This window comes from Oncorhynchus kisutch, unplaced genomic scaffold, assembly GCF_002021735.2.
Source record: "Oncorhynchus kisutch isolate 150728-3 unplaced genomic scaffold, Okis_V2 scaffold1382, whole genome shotgun sequence".
In the NCBI taxonomy this organism is placed as follows: domain Eukaryota; kingdom Metazoa; phylum Chordata; class Actinopteri; order Salmoniformes; family Salmonidae; genus Oncorhynchus; species Oncorhynchus kisutch.
The window spans coordinates 1736-17474 of NW_022263327.1; the positions used below are offsets into that span (position 1 = coordinate 1736).

Here is a 15739-nt window from a genome sequence, read left to right on the forward strand (position 1 = left end):
TGTCTAATAGATATTCATCTACTACCATCAGTTACCCAGTCTACCGCTGTACTCAATATGTCTAATAGATATTCATCTGTAACCCCAGTTACCCAGTCTACCACTGTACTCAATATGTCTAATAGATATTCATCTGTAACCCCAGTTACCCAGGCTACCACTGTACTCTGTCTAATAGATATTCATCTGTAACCCCAGTTACCCAGTCTACCTCTGTACTCAATATGTCTAATAGATATTCATCTGTTACCCAGTCTACCGCTGTACTCTAATAGATATTCATCTGTAACCCCAGTTACCAGTCTACCTCTGTACTCAATATGTCTAATAGATATTCATCTGTTACCAGTCTACCGCTGTACTCAATATGTCTAATAGATATTCATCTGTAACCCCAGTTACCCAGGCTACCACTGTACTCAATATGTCTAATAGATATTCATCTGTAACCCCAGTTACCCAGTCTACCTCTGTAATCAATATGTCTAATAGATATTCATGTACTACCATCTGTCTGGAAATGCCTATCTAATAAAAATGGAATGTGTATTGTGCATACCTTACCTCAGCATACCTCACCTCATCAACCACCTCTCTCCCTGTCCAGGTACCAGTGTTTTAAGTCAGCCTGGATGTTCCAGGTGCTCCACTCAGGCTTCAGGTTCCCTAAGGACTACCCCAGCCTGAAGACTGCTCAGCTGGTCTATGACAAGGAGGTGCAGTGGACCCTGGGAGCCATCCTGTTTAAGACACGCTTCCTGCCTCTCAGGTCAGTAGGCACTTCTTGTGTGCCTGTCTGTCTGTGTCTGTCTGTTATTAATCCATCTCTCTCTCTCCTCTCTAACAGGGACCTCCAGGCAGAGTCATTTAAACAGGGCCACTCCAACTGGCTGCGTTCCTCCTTCGTCTACAACCACTACCTGTTTTTTGCCTGTATCCTGGTGGTCCTGCTGGCCATTCTACTGTACATCCTCCGCCTCCGCAGGATCCACCAGCGAGAACAGAGGCAGGCAGAGGCCCTGGACCTGCTCTGGGTGGAGGAGGGGGAGGCTCTTCTGGCCTGATCCAGGATCAGTTTAGACTCTGAATCTTTCTTGACCTGAGGCCTTGGGTGTGGGGGGGTTACTGATCTAGGATGAGTCGAGATGCTCTCAGTAACTGGTGTTCATAGCCTGGTATGCACAGCTCTAGGATCAACCTTTCACCCTCTGAGTTGTAAGCTTGACTGGTGCTCTATTTGTTAAGAGGCACTGATCTAGGATCAGATTATCAACCCGCAAATCATGACCTTGACTGGGACCAACGCCCTGTTGGGACAATGATCTAGGACCAGCTTAGTCACGCTGAATCATAACGTTGACTATTGGCTAGAAATGCAATAGCAACGTCATCCTACAACAGGTTTTAATTATGGGGGTGCTGGACACTCCCGTTTCTTTAACAGATATCAACGTTGACCTGGCCGTGAGCACCCTCGTAAAATAAAATATCAACCAAGGTCCAAATCACTATTTATAGTAACCTCTGACCTAGAGTGTTGATGTAAACATAAGTAGGAGGGGCCATGGAACCGGAACCTTCAAAAGGGGGAGGAGAATTGCAGGATGTGGGTGAAACCTCATGAAGGGAGAACTAGATCGTTAAAACAACGAAACAGGAGAATCCCAACAGGTGAACGACTGAGGACCGAGCCATTCTATTTCTATTGGAGATAATTCACTGTTGCAGAGGGACATTTTGTGTGAAGGAAGGTGAAGCTTGACGTTTGAGGCTGAAGTTGCCCTTAACCACAGATCTAGAATCAAGTAACCTACTCCTAATCCTAACCTTAACCATGAGGGGGATGCAAATAAAATCTGACCCTGTATCTGTGGTTAGTGGTAACTTCTAGCTACTTTTTGATGAAAAGGGTGGCTCTATGATTGTCTGTTTTGGACAGTATTGTAACCATGATAGTTAGTCTATCTGACCAGTATACTTCCTGTAAATCTCACAAACAGGAAGTGCATTAATTCCTTAATAATCCCACTGTGGGAATGCTTTTGTATTGAAAAGCTACAATGAGGAATCAAACATGGGGTGGCAGGTAGCCTAGTGGTTAGAGCTTTGGGCCAGTAACCAGCAGGTAGCCTAGTGGTTAGAGCTTTGGGCCAGTAACCGAAAGGTTGCTTGATCGAATCCCCGAGCTGACAAGGTAAAAATCTGTCGTTCTGCCCCTGAACAAGCAGTTAACTCACGCCGAAAGACGTGGATTTAGATTATGGCAGCCCCCCATACCCCTCAGATTCAGAGGGGTTGGGTTAAATGTGGAAGACATTTCAGTTGAATGCATTCGGTTGTACAACTGACTAGGTTTCCCCCTTTCCCTTCTCAAACAATTTATTACAGCGGTTCATTGAATGTCCTTAACGTTTTTAACTCTTTGTTTTGGTGCTGGGAACAGATTGTTCTGAGCCAGTTATGTTGATGACAAGCTAGGAGTGAAACGGGTTGTCAGTGTTTAATGGATTGTAGTTGATGCCTTCTGATTGCATTGTGTTGAACTGTGGTACACACGCGCACACACACACACACACACACACACACACACACACACACCTGAACTCCAAGTTGTGTGTTACGATGGGTCTATGTCAGACTGTCAATGTTAGTTACCACCAGCTCCTCACCTGCCCTGTACTGTAAATATCCAATCAGACATCACTATCGGTCTGCTCTACTACTCTTGATAATGTTGGGAGGTATTGCTGCTGTTAAATGAGATGCATTGAATTGCTAATCAAAGGAGCTATCTTGTTATTTTGAGGCTGTATAATTTGAGTCGTCACAATGCAAGTGGAAGTGTAGCGTCAGTGATTTTAATGTCAATTCATCACACTTCCTTTTGGCTTTGGACTCTTTCTCTGGCTGAAACCTTCAGTGCAGCATTTGAATGGGGTCTTATACCTTCCCTCGGTTTGACCCGTTTGTTTTGTTAAAATGTACAAGAGGAAGGGGCCTCTAATTGTTGCAGCTCTATTTTGACTCTTCCTAAAGAAGGACCAATGATCAACTGGACCAAGTTTGTGTTCCAAATGGCACCCTATTCCCTATATAGTGCACTACGTTAGTGGGGCCCTATTCCCTATATAGTGCACTACTTTAGAGCAGGTCCCATAGGGCTTGGGTTAAAAGTATTGCACAATGTAGTAAATAGGGTGCCATTTGGGACATAATCCTAACTGTCTTGTCGGTCTCTTATTGAGGAAAAATAACTACATGGATGTGAGAAACAAACATCTGTTTTAAATAAATCAATGTTTTAAAACATGTTGTTTCTCTTTGGGTACTTTCTCTTGGTACATGTTTAGGGTCGCATTCATTAGTGCACATGGTAGCAAAAATGTTTTGCAATGGAAAACCAAGTTCTTATTGAACAAGTTCAGGTACTCCCGGTTTCATTCCATTTCTTCTGTTTGGTGCCTAGTGTATATGACTGAGCTGGTTTAGCAGGTCTTGGTAACGTGTGTCAATGTGCCCTGACATGAACCGAGTTTGGCAGCTGGCACTTTCCAGGGCATTCTGGGTGTTTATATCATCCAGGTACGAGAGACGGGTGCAGGTCAATGTGCCAACGGACCAAGGCTGACTCTCCCCATTTGACTTTCTTCAGGGATGGAATTATCCACAATAAAACTCTTGTTTGGCTTTCTGTTTGCTAACAATGTAGGAAAGGAAACAAGGAAAGGAAACAAGGTGGAAGCTTTGGCCACTGTCCAAACAAATTCTTCTCTCGGGGAAACAAAAAGAGCACCCTTACCAACCTGTTGTTTTCTTAAAAATATACTTTAATACAACAGCTGCATATAAATATTAAAATATACATTATAATGGTGTACAGTACACTCACACAAAACAAAAAACAAAAATTAGGCTTCTATTTGTACGGCACTTTACTTTCTTTTCTTGCTGCTTTTTAATGTTTAAAAAAGTTATTCCATTCTGTATTTTGCCAAGCGTTTATTGTACTATTGTGATTATTGTAGGTTATTGAAAACAGAGAGGGGGGGGGGGTTAGAGGAGTTGTGAAAGGATATGGGGGGTGCTGTACATGACATGATGACACTGTGTTCTGGAATGTATCCTGTTTGTAGTCCAGAAGAAATTTTTGCAGTTCCAAAAGAATTCCTCGTGTCCATTCCTCTTCTTACTTCGCTCTGTTAGAAAATCATTGGTTTGGGTATCATTTGTCTTCCTCTGTGTGTCTGACAGTCCTGATGGGGTTTAGGGTAAAAAAAAGAGTCTCCGAGCTCTCCGTCTCTCCTGTCTCGGGGCGTCACGTCATCTTTGAAACAGGAGAGGGCCTCCAGTCTCTGGGAGGACAATGTGGGAGTCTGTAGTGTGTGTGTGAGAGAAAGTCTTCAGTTCAGGACCAGTCACTGAGGGGTCACTGTAGTCCCACCAGGGTCATCTTACATCCGAGCCCATTCAGGCTTTAAACAAAGCACACACAAGCCTTCTTCAGCTCTCTCTCTCACACACACACACACACACACACACACACACACACACACACACAGATTGAGCTAAGGTGGAATTCACCTCAGTTTCATCCATTTCAGACAGTGAATGGAGAGAATCATGTTCTCCACCTACAGAAGACCAACTAGAACACGAGGTAATGCTCCATTCTTCCTGGTATGAACATGGAAAAAGTAGCAAGAACACTTTGTATTGTTGTCAACCTCGTTATAACATACTACAGTATAGGCCTAGACATTTGGCAGAAAAATGCATCCTACAAATGTGTAATACAGTGCTCACACTTGTTGAACCGTTTGTCAGTTCAAACTGGATTCAGCCCTTGTTGTCGATTTGCTCAAAGGCATTCTAGAACTGGGTTTCTAAAGGCAGTATTATCAGGAAGGATCCGTCTCTGGGATCGGCTAGCTCTCCCTGTTGGTATGTCAGAGCCCACTCGTTTAGTTTCCCTTTAGTGTGAGGCTGTGTTAGACCAGGGAGCTGGGTAAATGGCTGGTCTGAAATGGCACCCTATTCCCTATAGGGGACTACTTTTGACCAGCGCCCTACAACCTGAGTCCTATGGGCCCTGGTGAAAAAGTAGTGCACTATATCTTGAACAGGGAGTCAGTTCGGATGCACCCAATCTGTGACCCCCCCCCCCCCCCCTTATGCCAGGTGGCAAATCGGGCTGAAGGTGGAGATCTGACTTGACTACATTCCCCTGGCACCCCCCTTCTATTCAAGGTAAAACATAAACAGTGTTCTGAGAAGCAGAGTGAGTGGGAGGAATGCTAGCAGAGTGTAGAGAGAGTCCTTGCCAAGACTTCGCCACCACTCCCGCTCCATCAAAGTTAACCCAAAACACAACCCATGAAACGGTACATGAACAGGAAGCGGGAAAAACACATCCAGTTAGTGTAGGTCTAAGTGGGAGGGAAAACAACGAATCCAGTTAATGTAGGTCTAAGTGGGAGGGAAAACAACAACAGTTTGTGAGTTTGTTAGTTATTTCTACAGTTGTTGTTGTTGTTGCAGAAAGCAGCAGGAGGGCAGTGCTAGTGCTCCTGCCAGAGAAGAGATCGTGTGACTGTTCTGGCACGGTGTGTGTGTGTGTGTGTGTGTGTGGAGAAGAGAAGCCTCCCAGAGAGAGAAATATATAACCACAGTACAGTAACACTCACTCTCCACCATTTTACCAACACAGAGCGAGGCAATCAACCAAGGCTTGCATTCCAATTTCAATACTAACCAGCTCGAAAGACATGATAGAAATGACTTTATCAGGACCAGATTACAACCAGTTCTGGTAATAAACTAGTTGTAATTATTACTTCAACCAGCTTTTGCCCACTGGGTACACAACACTATCTGCCCACTACATTGCTCCATAATACATAGTATGGACATTTGGAACACAGAGGTTCGAACTTTGAGTCGAATTTTCACTTAGTCATGTATTGAAATGAATGGGAAAATGTCACTTACACGGAAGTTACTATTCATCCCTAAAAGAGATGATGATTATCATACTAGCCACTGTGAGCTTAAATCACAACGTGTGTTTGTGAGTTCATCATGATACACATTATGAGTAACGTTAAAAAAAACATTCAGAGACCATTGTGTTGTTTTGGGCGATTTGAAAGAGGCCTGTCCCCTAGTAAAAGGTGCCTCAACGTAATGTCAGACCTGACTGTCCATTTGGTCGTCCTCTCCAGTGTCTCTTCTGTTAATCCAGCCACCATCTGTCTTTGGCATCGTGTTCCCTCATAGTGCTCCGGGCTGCATTCAGGACTACCAAAGTTACACAGAAACGTTCCAGATTGAAGCCCGATAGGAGTTTTTCCCGTTTTTGTACTGTGTAATAACCATCCTGTGTCCTCTTGCTCTGTTTTAAACTTTAAAAAATGCTGCATTCCTTCATTCCTCTCCTCCTTGAAAATCATATTGTTGATAATGTCAAGGAAGAGAAGGATGTTTTTAAAAAGTATTGAAACAGGACATTGGTGTTTCTATGCATCTTCACACCTCAGTTTGAGGACCATCACCACAGCAGCAGCCGGTGCACCTGAGTGCCAAATAGTTGAAGGTAAATGACCCTTTAGCCCGCTGGTGGGGCGTTCTAAAGGATGGAATTTCCATAGGTGAGAATGGAACATTTGGCTCTGGAACGCAGCCCGGGTTTCTCAAGCTTGGTTCTCTTTGAAAAAACAGAACAGTATTGCTTAACATCGCCATGGTGATCTGTCACTCCCACCTCTGAAATTGTCCTGCCGTGAATGTATTTATTTCCAACAATTACATCGTTGGGGGGAAACCCACAGACATCAATTCAATGTTTATTCCACGTTGGGTCAACATAAATTCATTGAAATGAAGTGGAAACAACGTTGATTCAACCAATCTGTGCCCAGTAGGTATGTTCATTGCTAGGTTGTTTTGTTCAGGCATACTGTACTGTAGGTTATGTGACTCAGATCTAGTAGGCACTTCAAACATAACATTTAGCCTTTCAACGTTAAAGGCCCAGTGCAGACAAAATTTAGATTTCCTGTGTTTTATATATATATTTCCACTGAACGGCAAGAGATACCGGAGCGCCAAGTCTAGGTCCAAAAGGCTCCTTAACAAGCCATAAGACTGCTGAACAAAGTATTTCACAGTAAGGTCTACACCTGTTGTATTCGGCGCATGTGACAAATAACACTTGATTTGGTTAATATGTTGAAATTGTGAAAATTATGATAATGCACTTTTATTGTAAGTGCTTTGAAAAGACAGGCTGAAATTTCAGGCGGTTTTGGTGAGATGGAGTATTGGCCAGCCTGGTGACATCGGAAAATTACTTAATAGACCAATGAGAAAGAGTTCCAAACCTCTCTGCCAATAACAGCTAGTTTTCAGTTTCCCCTCCACACTCAGACCACTCCCAAACAGTCTGTCAAAATTCTTGCTTGAGAAATTGCTCTTTGCTAAGAAGCTATTTTTGTTTGTTTTGTTTCATTTTGACCATTTTAACTGGAAACAATCACAGTCAGGTACTTAATTTTCACCCAGAAATGATTTGATATTAAGATAAAATGGCTGCATTGGACCTTTAACACAACATTGCTCTTTCAAGGTTAACACAACATTGCTCTTTCAAGGTTACCACAACATTGCTCTTTCAAGGTTAACACAACATTGCCCTTTCTAGGTTAACACAACATTGCCCATTCTAGGTTACCACAACATTGCCCTTTCTAGGTTACCACAACATTGCCCTTTCTAGGTTACCACAACATTGCTCTTTCAAGGTTACCACAACATTGCCCTTTTAACATTAGCAGAATGTTCTGCCACGTTGTTGCTCAGGTGAGAAGTTACATTTCACCAAAGCACTGTATATTATAGCATACTGAACCAGAAACCATATTCACCATTTACAGACCCAGACAACAACAGTCTCTGTTGCTGAAAACCATGACCAAATACAACAAATAGGCTGTCAATCAATAAACATGATTAAAAAAAGGTGCAGATACATGACTCTTTAGAAGGTGTTTGGTTGTACCCACCGCAGTGCAAATAGGTTTTGTGACTGGCGTGACCAACGACACTCTCTGGCCTTAAAAACACAATGTTCTCTGGTCTGCATCACGTCGGACTTCTGCTACAACACCACCTTTGGCTTGGCCAACAAAGGCAGCACCATAGAGTTAGAAAGAGGGCTGTAAAAAAAAAAGAGAGGCCCTCTTTCTAACTCTATGGGCAGAACAGACTCTCTAGTCGCTAAAAGACCATCCCCACTTTGTGGGAGCATGGCTTTGTGAGTAAACAAAACAACAAAACACAAACAACTTTAACGACAAATTTAACAAAAACGCTCCACCACAATAGCTGTTGACTCTTGTTGCCTTTAAGAAAGGAAGGTGCACTACAGGTTCACATTAGGAGTCAGACGAAGCAGAAGGCGTGGAGGACAGACGCATCCCTTTGTGTTTTCTGTTTATATCGAACACAAACACCCAGACAGCGTTATGCTGTAGCACTGAAGGCAGACCTATAGGAGCTTTCAGTCACTTCCATAGAGATGGGAAAGAGAGAACACCTAACTTTATGGGAAGTGCGCCCTCTATTCATCTCTATGGGCATGTCCTGTATATGCTAGCCTTACCCAACACTCCTCTCAGATTTAAATGTTAACAGTGATTTAATGAGTGTCTGATTGATGTATCAAATCAACCTTTTTTTGGCAATAATACAGGTAGCAAAAGGCGTCCTTTTCATAAAGGATGTGTGAGGGTAAACATTAAAACGATCAACGTTTTTTACATGAATCAATTCAACTTCATCTTCAGATTGATGATACAATGATTGGGTAACGGCAGTAGTAGGAGGGAGAGGTTTGGGTAACGGCAGTAGTAGGAGGGAGAGGTTTGGGTAACGGCAGTAGTAGGAGTGAGAGGGTTGGGTAACAGCCGATCACTTCAGCTTTCATTTCAGTTCTTTGAAATGTCAGCTGTTCGTGTCATCTTTGGTCGGTTGGATTTAATTGCTTCTTTTTTTAAAGTAAATTTTTCTTTCTTCTAATTGTGACGAAAGCTCCGCAAGTCTTAGCTGCTACAGTTGCTTTGATGTTTGGTGTGATCACAGTTCATCCTCTGTTCTCTGGTCGTTCTGAGAGAAGGAACTTGCATTTTCAGGGTCATGTTCATTAGGGCACCTAACAAAACGTTTTAAGATGTTTTGCAATGGAAAAAAACAAACATTTGCGTTTCTTATTGGAGAAGTCCAGGTAATATTCCCTGTTTCAGTCATTTTTGTTACGTTTGGTGCCTGATGAACAGGACCCAGGTATTTCTCAAAGGGGAATAGACAGGATACAGCTACGAATCAAAGTGCTCATTTATGCCTTCTGTGGCAAGCACCAATTATGTCGCTCGCTGGTCAAAAGAGGCTCATCCCACTGATCTTTACTAGCAGGGTTGATTCCAGGAGGGTGTAACCAAGCCTGCTAAACGTTGCAGATAGCAATGTTGTGAATAGAGAAGACATTACTCCTTACTCTAGATGTCAGAGATGCACATCTGTTCCATACAGTCTATTTCTTTCTGAGCCTTCCAAGGAACGTTGTGGCCTACTGAACATGACCACCCCCACCCCCCTTCCCTCCCACTTCTCTTTTTACCCTACCCTCATACCAACCCCCTGCCAACTTCTCTATCATCTACAAACAGTGCAATGTCTATTCATATAGGCACAATGGGATACCAATACAGTTTACTGAAGAAGGGAGAGATTAAACCAACCACACACATTCATACTACACACACATTCAGCCACAGATCAGCTGACTCACACACATGGTCAGCAGCTAGCCAGTGTTGGTGATTAGCTGAAGGTAAGGAGTTACAGAGCGCTACTGAAGAGACAGAAGGAAACAGAGCTGAAACAGAGGAGGATTGAACTCAAACCTCAGTCTCCCCCACCTCTTCCCTCTCTTTCTCCATCCACCTATTCTCCAGGTGACAGAGTGTAGTGGGGGACGGTAGGAGTGGGTGGCTGTGTCCGAGGGGTGTCGCAGGGGAGCTGGTGGTGTTGGCCAGTCCATTAGGCAGCTGTCTCCTCTCCTGGTCCAGGGTGGGGCAGGGTTGATAGGGGGTACATTAGGCAGCTGACCACTCTCCCGATCCAGGGGGGGCAGGGGTGATATGGGGGGGGGGGTACATTAGGCAGCTGTCCCCTCTCCCGGTCCAGGGGGGGGGTCAGGGGTGATAACATTAGACAGCTGTCCCCTCTCCCGGTGCAGGGGGGGTCTGTGTGTCTTTGCCTTTGGCCCCAGCCTTGGTCAGCCCCCCTCCACTCACCTCCAGGATCCTCTGGACAAACTCTTTGGTCCGTCCAGCCACTAGAGGACCTGAGAACACACAGATGTTGAGGTTAGAATAGAGATACGTCTTTTCCCCCTGTTGAACTCTGTGTCTTTACGCTTCTAATCTGTGTCTTCCTCTCTCCCTTCCTTCCTTCCTTCCTTTCCCTCTGTCCATCTTCCTCTCTCACTTCCTTTCCCTCTGTCCCCCCTCCATCTTCCTCTCCCTCCGTCCCCTCCCTCCATCTTCCTCTCCCTCCGTCCCCTCCCTCCATCTACCTCTCCCTTCCTTCCTTCCTTTCCCTCTGTCCCCCCCTCCATCTTCCTCTCTCCCTTCCTTTCCCTCTGTCCCCCCTCCATCTTCCTCTCCCTCCATCTACCTCTCCCTTCCTTTCCCTCCATCTACCTCTCCCTTCCTTTCCCTCCATCTACCTCTCCCTTCCTTTCCCTCTGTCCCCCCTCCATCTTCCTCTCCCTCCATCTACCTCTCCCTTCCTTTCCCTCCATCTACCTCTCCCTTCCTTTCCCTCCATCTACCTCTCCCTTCCTTTCCCTCCATCTACCCCTCCCTTCCTTTCCCTCCATCTACCCCTCTCCCTTCCTTTCCCTCCATCTTCCTCTCTCCCTTCCTTTCCCTCCATCTTCCTCTCTCCCTTCCTTTCCCTCCGTCCCCCCCTCCATCTACCTCTCCCTTCCTTTCCCTCCGTCCCCTCCCTCCATCTTCCTCTTTCCCTCCATCTAAATCAAAATATATTTTATATTTGAAATTCTTTAAATAGCCTGCTTTTGCCTTGATGCCAGCTTTGTGCACTCTTGAAATTCTCTCAACCAGCTTCATGAGGTAGTCACCAGGAATACATTTCAAATAACAGGTGTACCTTCTTAAAATATAATTTGTGGAATTTCTTTCCTTCTTAATGCATTTGAGCCAATCAGTTGTGTTGTGACATGGTAGAGGGTATACAGAAGATTTACCCTATTTGGTAAAATATCCATATTATTATTATGAATATGGCAAGAACAGCTCAAATAAGCAAAGAGAAACAACAGTCCATCATTACATTAAGACATGAAGGTCAGTCAATATGGAAAATGTCAAGAACTTTGAAAGTGCAGTCGCAAAAACCATCAAGTGCTAAGATGACACTGGCCCTCATGAGGACTGCCACAGGAAAGGAAGACCCAGAGTTACCTCTGCTGCAGTGGATAAGCTCATTAGAGTTACCAGCCTCAGAAATTGCAGCCCAAATAAATGATTTACAAAGTTCAAGTAACAGACACATCTCAACATCAATTGTTCAGAGGAGACTGTGTGAATCAGGCCTTCATGGTCGAATTGCTGCAAAGAAACCACTACTAAAGGACACCAATAATATGAAGAGACTTGCTTGGGCCAAGAAACATGAGCAATGGACATTAGACCGGTGGAAATCTGTCCTTTGGTCTGGAGTCTAAATTTGAGATTTTTGGTTCCAACCGCCGTGTCTTTGTGGGATGCGGTGTGGGTGAATGGATGATCTCCCCATGTGTATTTCCCACCGTAAAGCATGGAGGAGGTGGTGTTATGGTGTGGGGGTGCTTTGCTGGTGACACGGTCTGTGATTTATGTAGAATTCAAGGCGAACTTAACCAGCATGGCTACCACAGCATTCTGCAGCGATACGCCATCCCATCTGGTTTGGGTTTAGAGGGACTATCATTTGTTTTTCAACAGGACAATGACCCAACACACCTCCAGGCTGTGTAATGGCTATTTTACCAAGAAGGAGAGTGATAACCCCGGCCTCCACAATCCCCCGACCTCAACCAAATTGAGGTGGTTTGGGACGAGTCGGACCACAGAGTGAAAGAAAAGTAGCCAACAAGTGCTCAGCATATGTGGGAACTCCAGGTGAAGCTGGTTGAGAGAATGCCAAGAGTGTGCAAAGCTGTCATCATCCCCTCCCTCCCTCACCACTGGACTCTTTCAGTATGTCCTCCAGTCTCTGGGTCATCCCTCGTTCATCTTTGTCCACCTCCTCTCCGCTGCGCTCCACCCTCTGACCAATCACGTCCTTGATCCTCAGCAACGCCCCCAAAAGGTTCTCTATACACACACACACACACACAAACAAACACAAAATCTGTTGAAGTAGCTGTATACTATTCAGTTCATAGTTTAATGAAATCAATGTGCTCTATTTGAATGGGCTTCAGTTGGCAGGTAGTTAGAAGATGGATAATGCAGCATGATGTACTACAGTTCCCATAATGCTCTCTGTCTCCTTAATACAGATAATAATCTCCCTGTAGGGGACACAGCCCTCCCCTCCTCTCACACACATCCTTCGCTCCAGATTTCCTTCTATTGCCTCCAAAGGACAGGCTCTCTGGGAGACACTAAACACACGGACGGACACACACACCACACACACCACACAACTTTGTAGAGTAATGGAGGTCAGGCTGTCCAGAGTTGGCAGGTGTCCCAGCTCCAGTCATTTTGAAGTGAACTCCCCAGTCTACTGCTTATACACATGGAAACATGAGGCTTGTACACACATATAAAACGAGAGAAAGGGAGGAAGAGAGAGGGGAGTGTGTGTGTTTATGGGGTGGTGGGGGGTGAGAGAGAGAGCAAGGGAGAGAGTGAGGAAATGAAGAGAGGGAGCAAATGAGGTGAAACTCCTGCCTAGGCTCCAGCTCCTAGACCTCTGTTAGTGACGGATGGAGGGAAGGAAGGGGACTAAGGCCAAATCACAAGCCCCCGCCCGTTCAGGCAGCGGAATGTTGGCCCGCCTTCTGGAATGTTTGGAATTCCATCAACAAAAGGGCTGTTGGGAAGATTCCAACAGGTTAACCCGGGGTTGCCAGGTTAGACTGGGGAAGCGGAGGGGAGATTTGACTGGGGAGAGGATGGAGAGCAGAGGGAGATTGTCAGGTTTGGATGGGACTGGGTAGGGGAGGGAGGTGGGGAAGTTGCCGGGTTTGGGCAGAGGAAAGGGGAGAAGAGGTTTGGATTGGGGGAGGGTAGGGTTGCTAGGTTTATCTGGAGAGGGAAAGGAGGGTTAGGACCAACTAGGGAAAGAGGGAGGGAGGGTTACACTTCAGCTCTGCTATAGGCGTTGTGCTGTGTTGCATTCCCATCAGCGTCACTTCAATGTGACGTTCTACCTGATACACAGAGCGGGTTGTTTTACAGAGGAGAGGAGCAGCAGGGGGGCAGCGTCTTTGTTCTCTGTTCCCCTACTGCTGTACCATAGAAACCATTATGCAGATGTACAATACAGAGATGTAGGATCTTCATTTGATCCGTCTTCTGTTGCTGAGAATTGTCCTGCACAGCAGGAAATGAAAACTTGCAGTGTAGTCGAGGTTTACAAAGGCTTCTAAAGTTTGTAATTTCCACTTTAAAATGTCAGACTTATTTTGCCCTCATGTAAAATGTATCAACCCCTACAAGAAATTATAATCCACATAAATAATTCAGATTCCCTGTTGTTGCAGGATTATTTTCACTGTAGCAAACTCAAAATTAAGATCCTACATCTGTAGCTTCCCAATGGGCACACCACGTCATTTCAACGTGGAAATGTGGGTAATATTTGGTGTCTAGAAAACTGTAGGATATTACACCCTTATTTATCATTACCGCATGTCAAATGCATGAGAAATGAGCAAATGGACTTGAAAACGGGTGGTATAGCCTACGCTCCAAAACGCCATGTGGGTCGACGAGAACACCCGCGGACAGCAGTGGACGCATTCATTCTGTCTTTACACTTCTTGGTGCTTCGTGTAACAGACGTCTCTTTCCATTCTCCGCTGCTGGGAGGTAATAGGTTGTGAGTGGATGAGAACAGACAGCCTAGTAAAGGAGACCTTGGAAGGGATTGTTTTACGAACTCTTGCACACATAGGAGGTCCCGTACTGGGAAGAAATGGATTCTACCTTCACCCCTGGTTCAGATGTTGTTCAATCAGATTTCAAACTTCATCTTCCCACTCAAAAAGACAGCCAGAAGTAGTGGAAATCCCAGTGTTATCACTATGCTTTCAACCAGCCGCCTAAAAGACAAATCTCAGTGTTATCACTATGCTTTCAACCAACCGCCTAAAAGACAAATCCCAGTGTTATCACTATGCTTTCAACCAACCTCCTAAAAGACAAATCCCAGTGTTATCACTATGCTTTCAACCAACCTCCTAAAAGACAAATCCCAGTGTTATCACTATGCTTTCAACCAACCGCCTAAAAGACAAATCCCAGTGTTATCACTATGCTTTCAACCAACCGCCTAAAAGACAAATCCCAGTGTTATCACTATGCTTTCAACCAGCCGCCTAAAAGACAAATCCCAGTGTTATCACTATGCTTTCAACCAGCCGCCTAAAAGACAAATCCCAGTGTTATCACTATGCTTTCAACCAACCGCCTAAAAGACAAATCCCAGTGTTATCACTATGCTTTCAACCAACCGCCTAAAAGACAAATCCCAGTGTCATCACTATGCTTTCAACCAACCGCCTAAAAGACAAATCCCAGTGTTATCACTATGCTTTCAACCAACCGCCTAAAAGACAAATCCCAGTGTTATCACTATGCTTTCAACCAGCCGCCTAAAAGACAAATCCCAGTGTTATCACTATGCTTTCAACCAACCGCCTAAAAGACAAATCCCAGTGTTATCACTATGCTTTCAATCAACCGCCTAAAAGACAAATCCCAGTGTTATCACTATGCTTTCAACCAACCGCCTAAAAGACAAATCCCAGTGTTATCACTATGCTTTCAACCAACCGCCTAAAAGACAAATCCCAGTGTTATCACTATGCTTTCAACCAACCGCCTAAAAGACAAATCCCAGTGTTATCACTATGCTTTCAACCAACCGCCTAAAAGACAAATCCCAGTGTTATCACTATGCTTTCAACCAACCGCCTAAAAGACAAATCCCAGTGTTATCACTATGCTTTCAACCAACCGCCTAAAAGACAAATCCCAAATGGGAAAACAACCTCTCATGTTTTGGTTAAGACGTCTAAATGTGTTTCACTTTCAACCATTTAAACGCACAACACAGTTGAAGTGGGAAAACATAGTCAGAAATGAACGTGTTATATCACTGTGCCTCATCTGATAGCACAACCAGATGACCTGGATTACAGATGGTGCAAGTGACCAACGCTGTTAGAGATTCTGTTCAGATTATTATAGTAATTGTGAACATCTCCGCAGACCTGCGCGCTTTCTATGAAGACATGTATAGTTACTGTAGGCGAACCTCAACATGTGGCCATGGATGTGTTACTGTAGGCGAACCTCAACATGTGGCCATGGATGTGTTACTGTAGGCGAACCTCAACATGTGGCCATGGATGTGTTACTGTAGGCGAACCTCAACA

The 15739-nt window shown here is 44.7% G+C and overlaps 2 protein-coding genes across 6 annotated transcripts in view; one reads left to right on the forward strand and one right to left on the reverse strand.

The window, feature by feature from the left end:
• The first annotated feature begins 466 nt into the window (after positions 1-466).
• LOC116366203 (ectonucleoside triphosphate diphosphohydrolase 7-like) lies at positions 467-8227 on the forward strand. The gene is made up of 2 exons (XM_031818425.1): positions 467-769; positions 848-8227. The coding sequence occupies exons 1-2, from the start codon at positions 543-545 to the stop codon at positions 1062-1064; spliced, it is 444 nt and encodes a 147-aa protein (XP_031674285.1). The 5' UTR covers positions 467-542; the 3' UTR covers positions 1065-8227.
• The window catches only part of LOC109878255 (myelin transcription factor 1), a 36973-nt gene continuing 25043 nt past the window's right edge, over positions 3810-15739 (reverse strand). For all 5 annotated transcript variants that reach the window (XM_031818421.1, XM_031818420.1, XM_031818424.1 and 2 more), the window contains exons 8-9: positions 12309-12440; positions 3810-10402 (exon numbers count right to left, since the gene is read on the reverse strand). The gene's annotated coding sequence lies outside the window, so the exon portion shown is untranslated. The remainder of the gene's footprint in view (positions 10403-12308; positions 12441-15739) is intronic.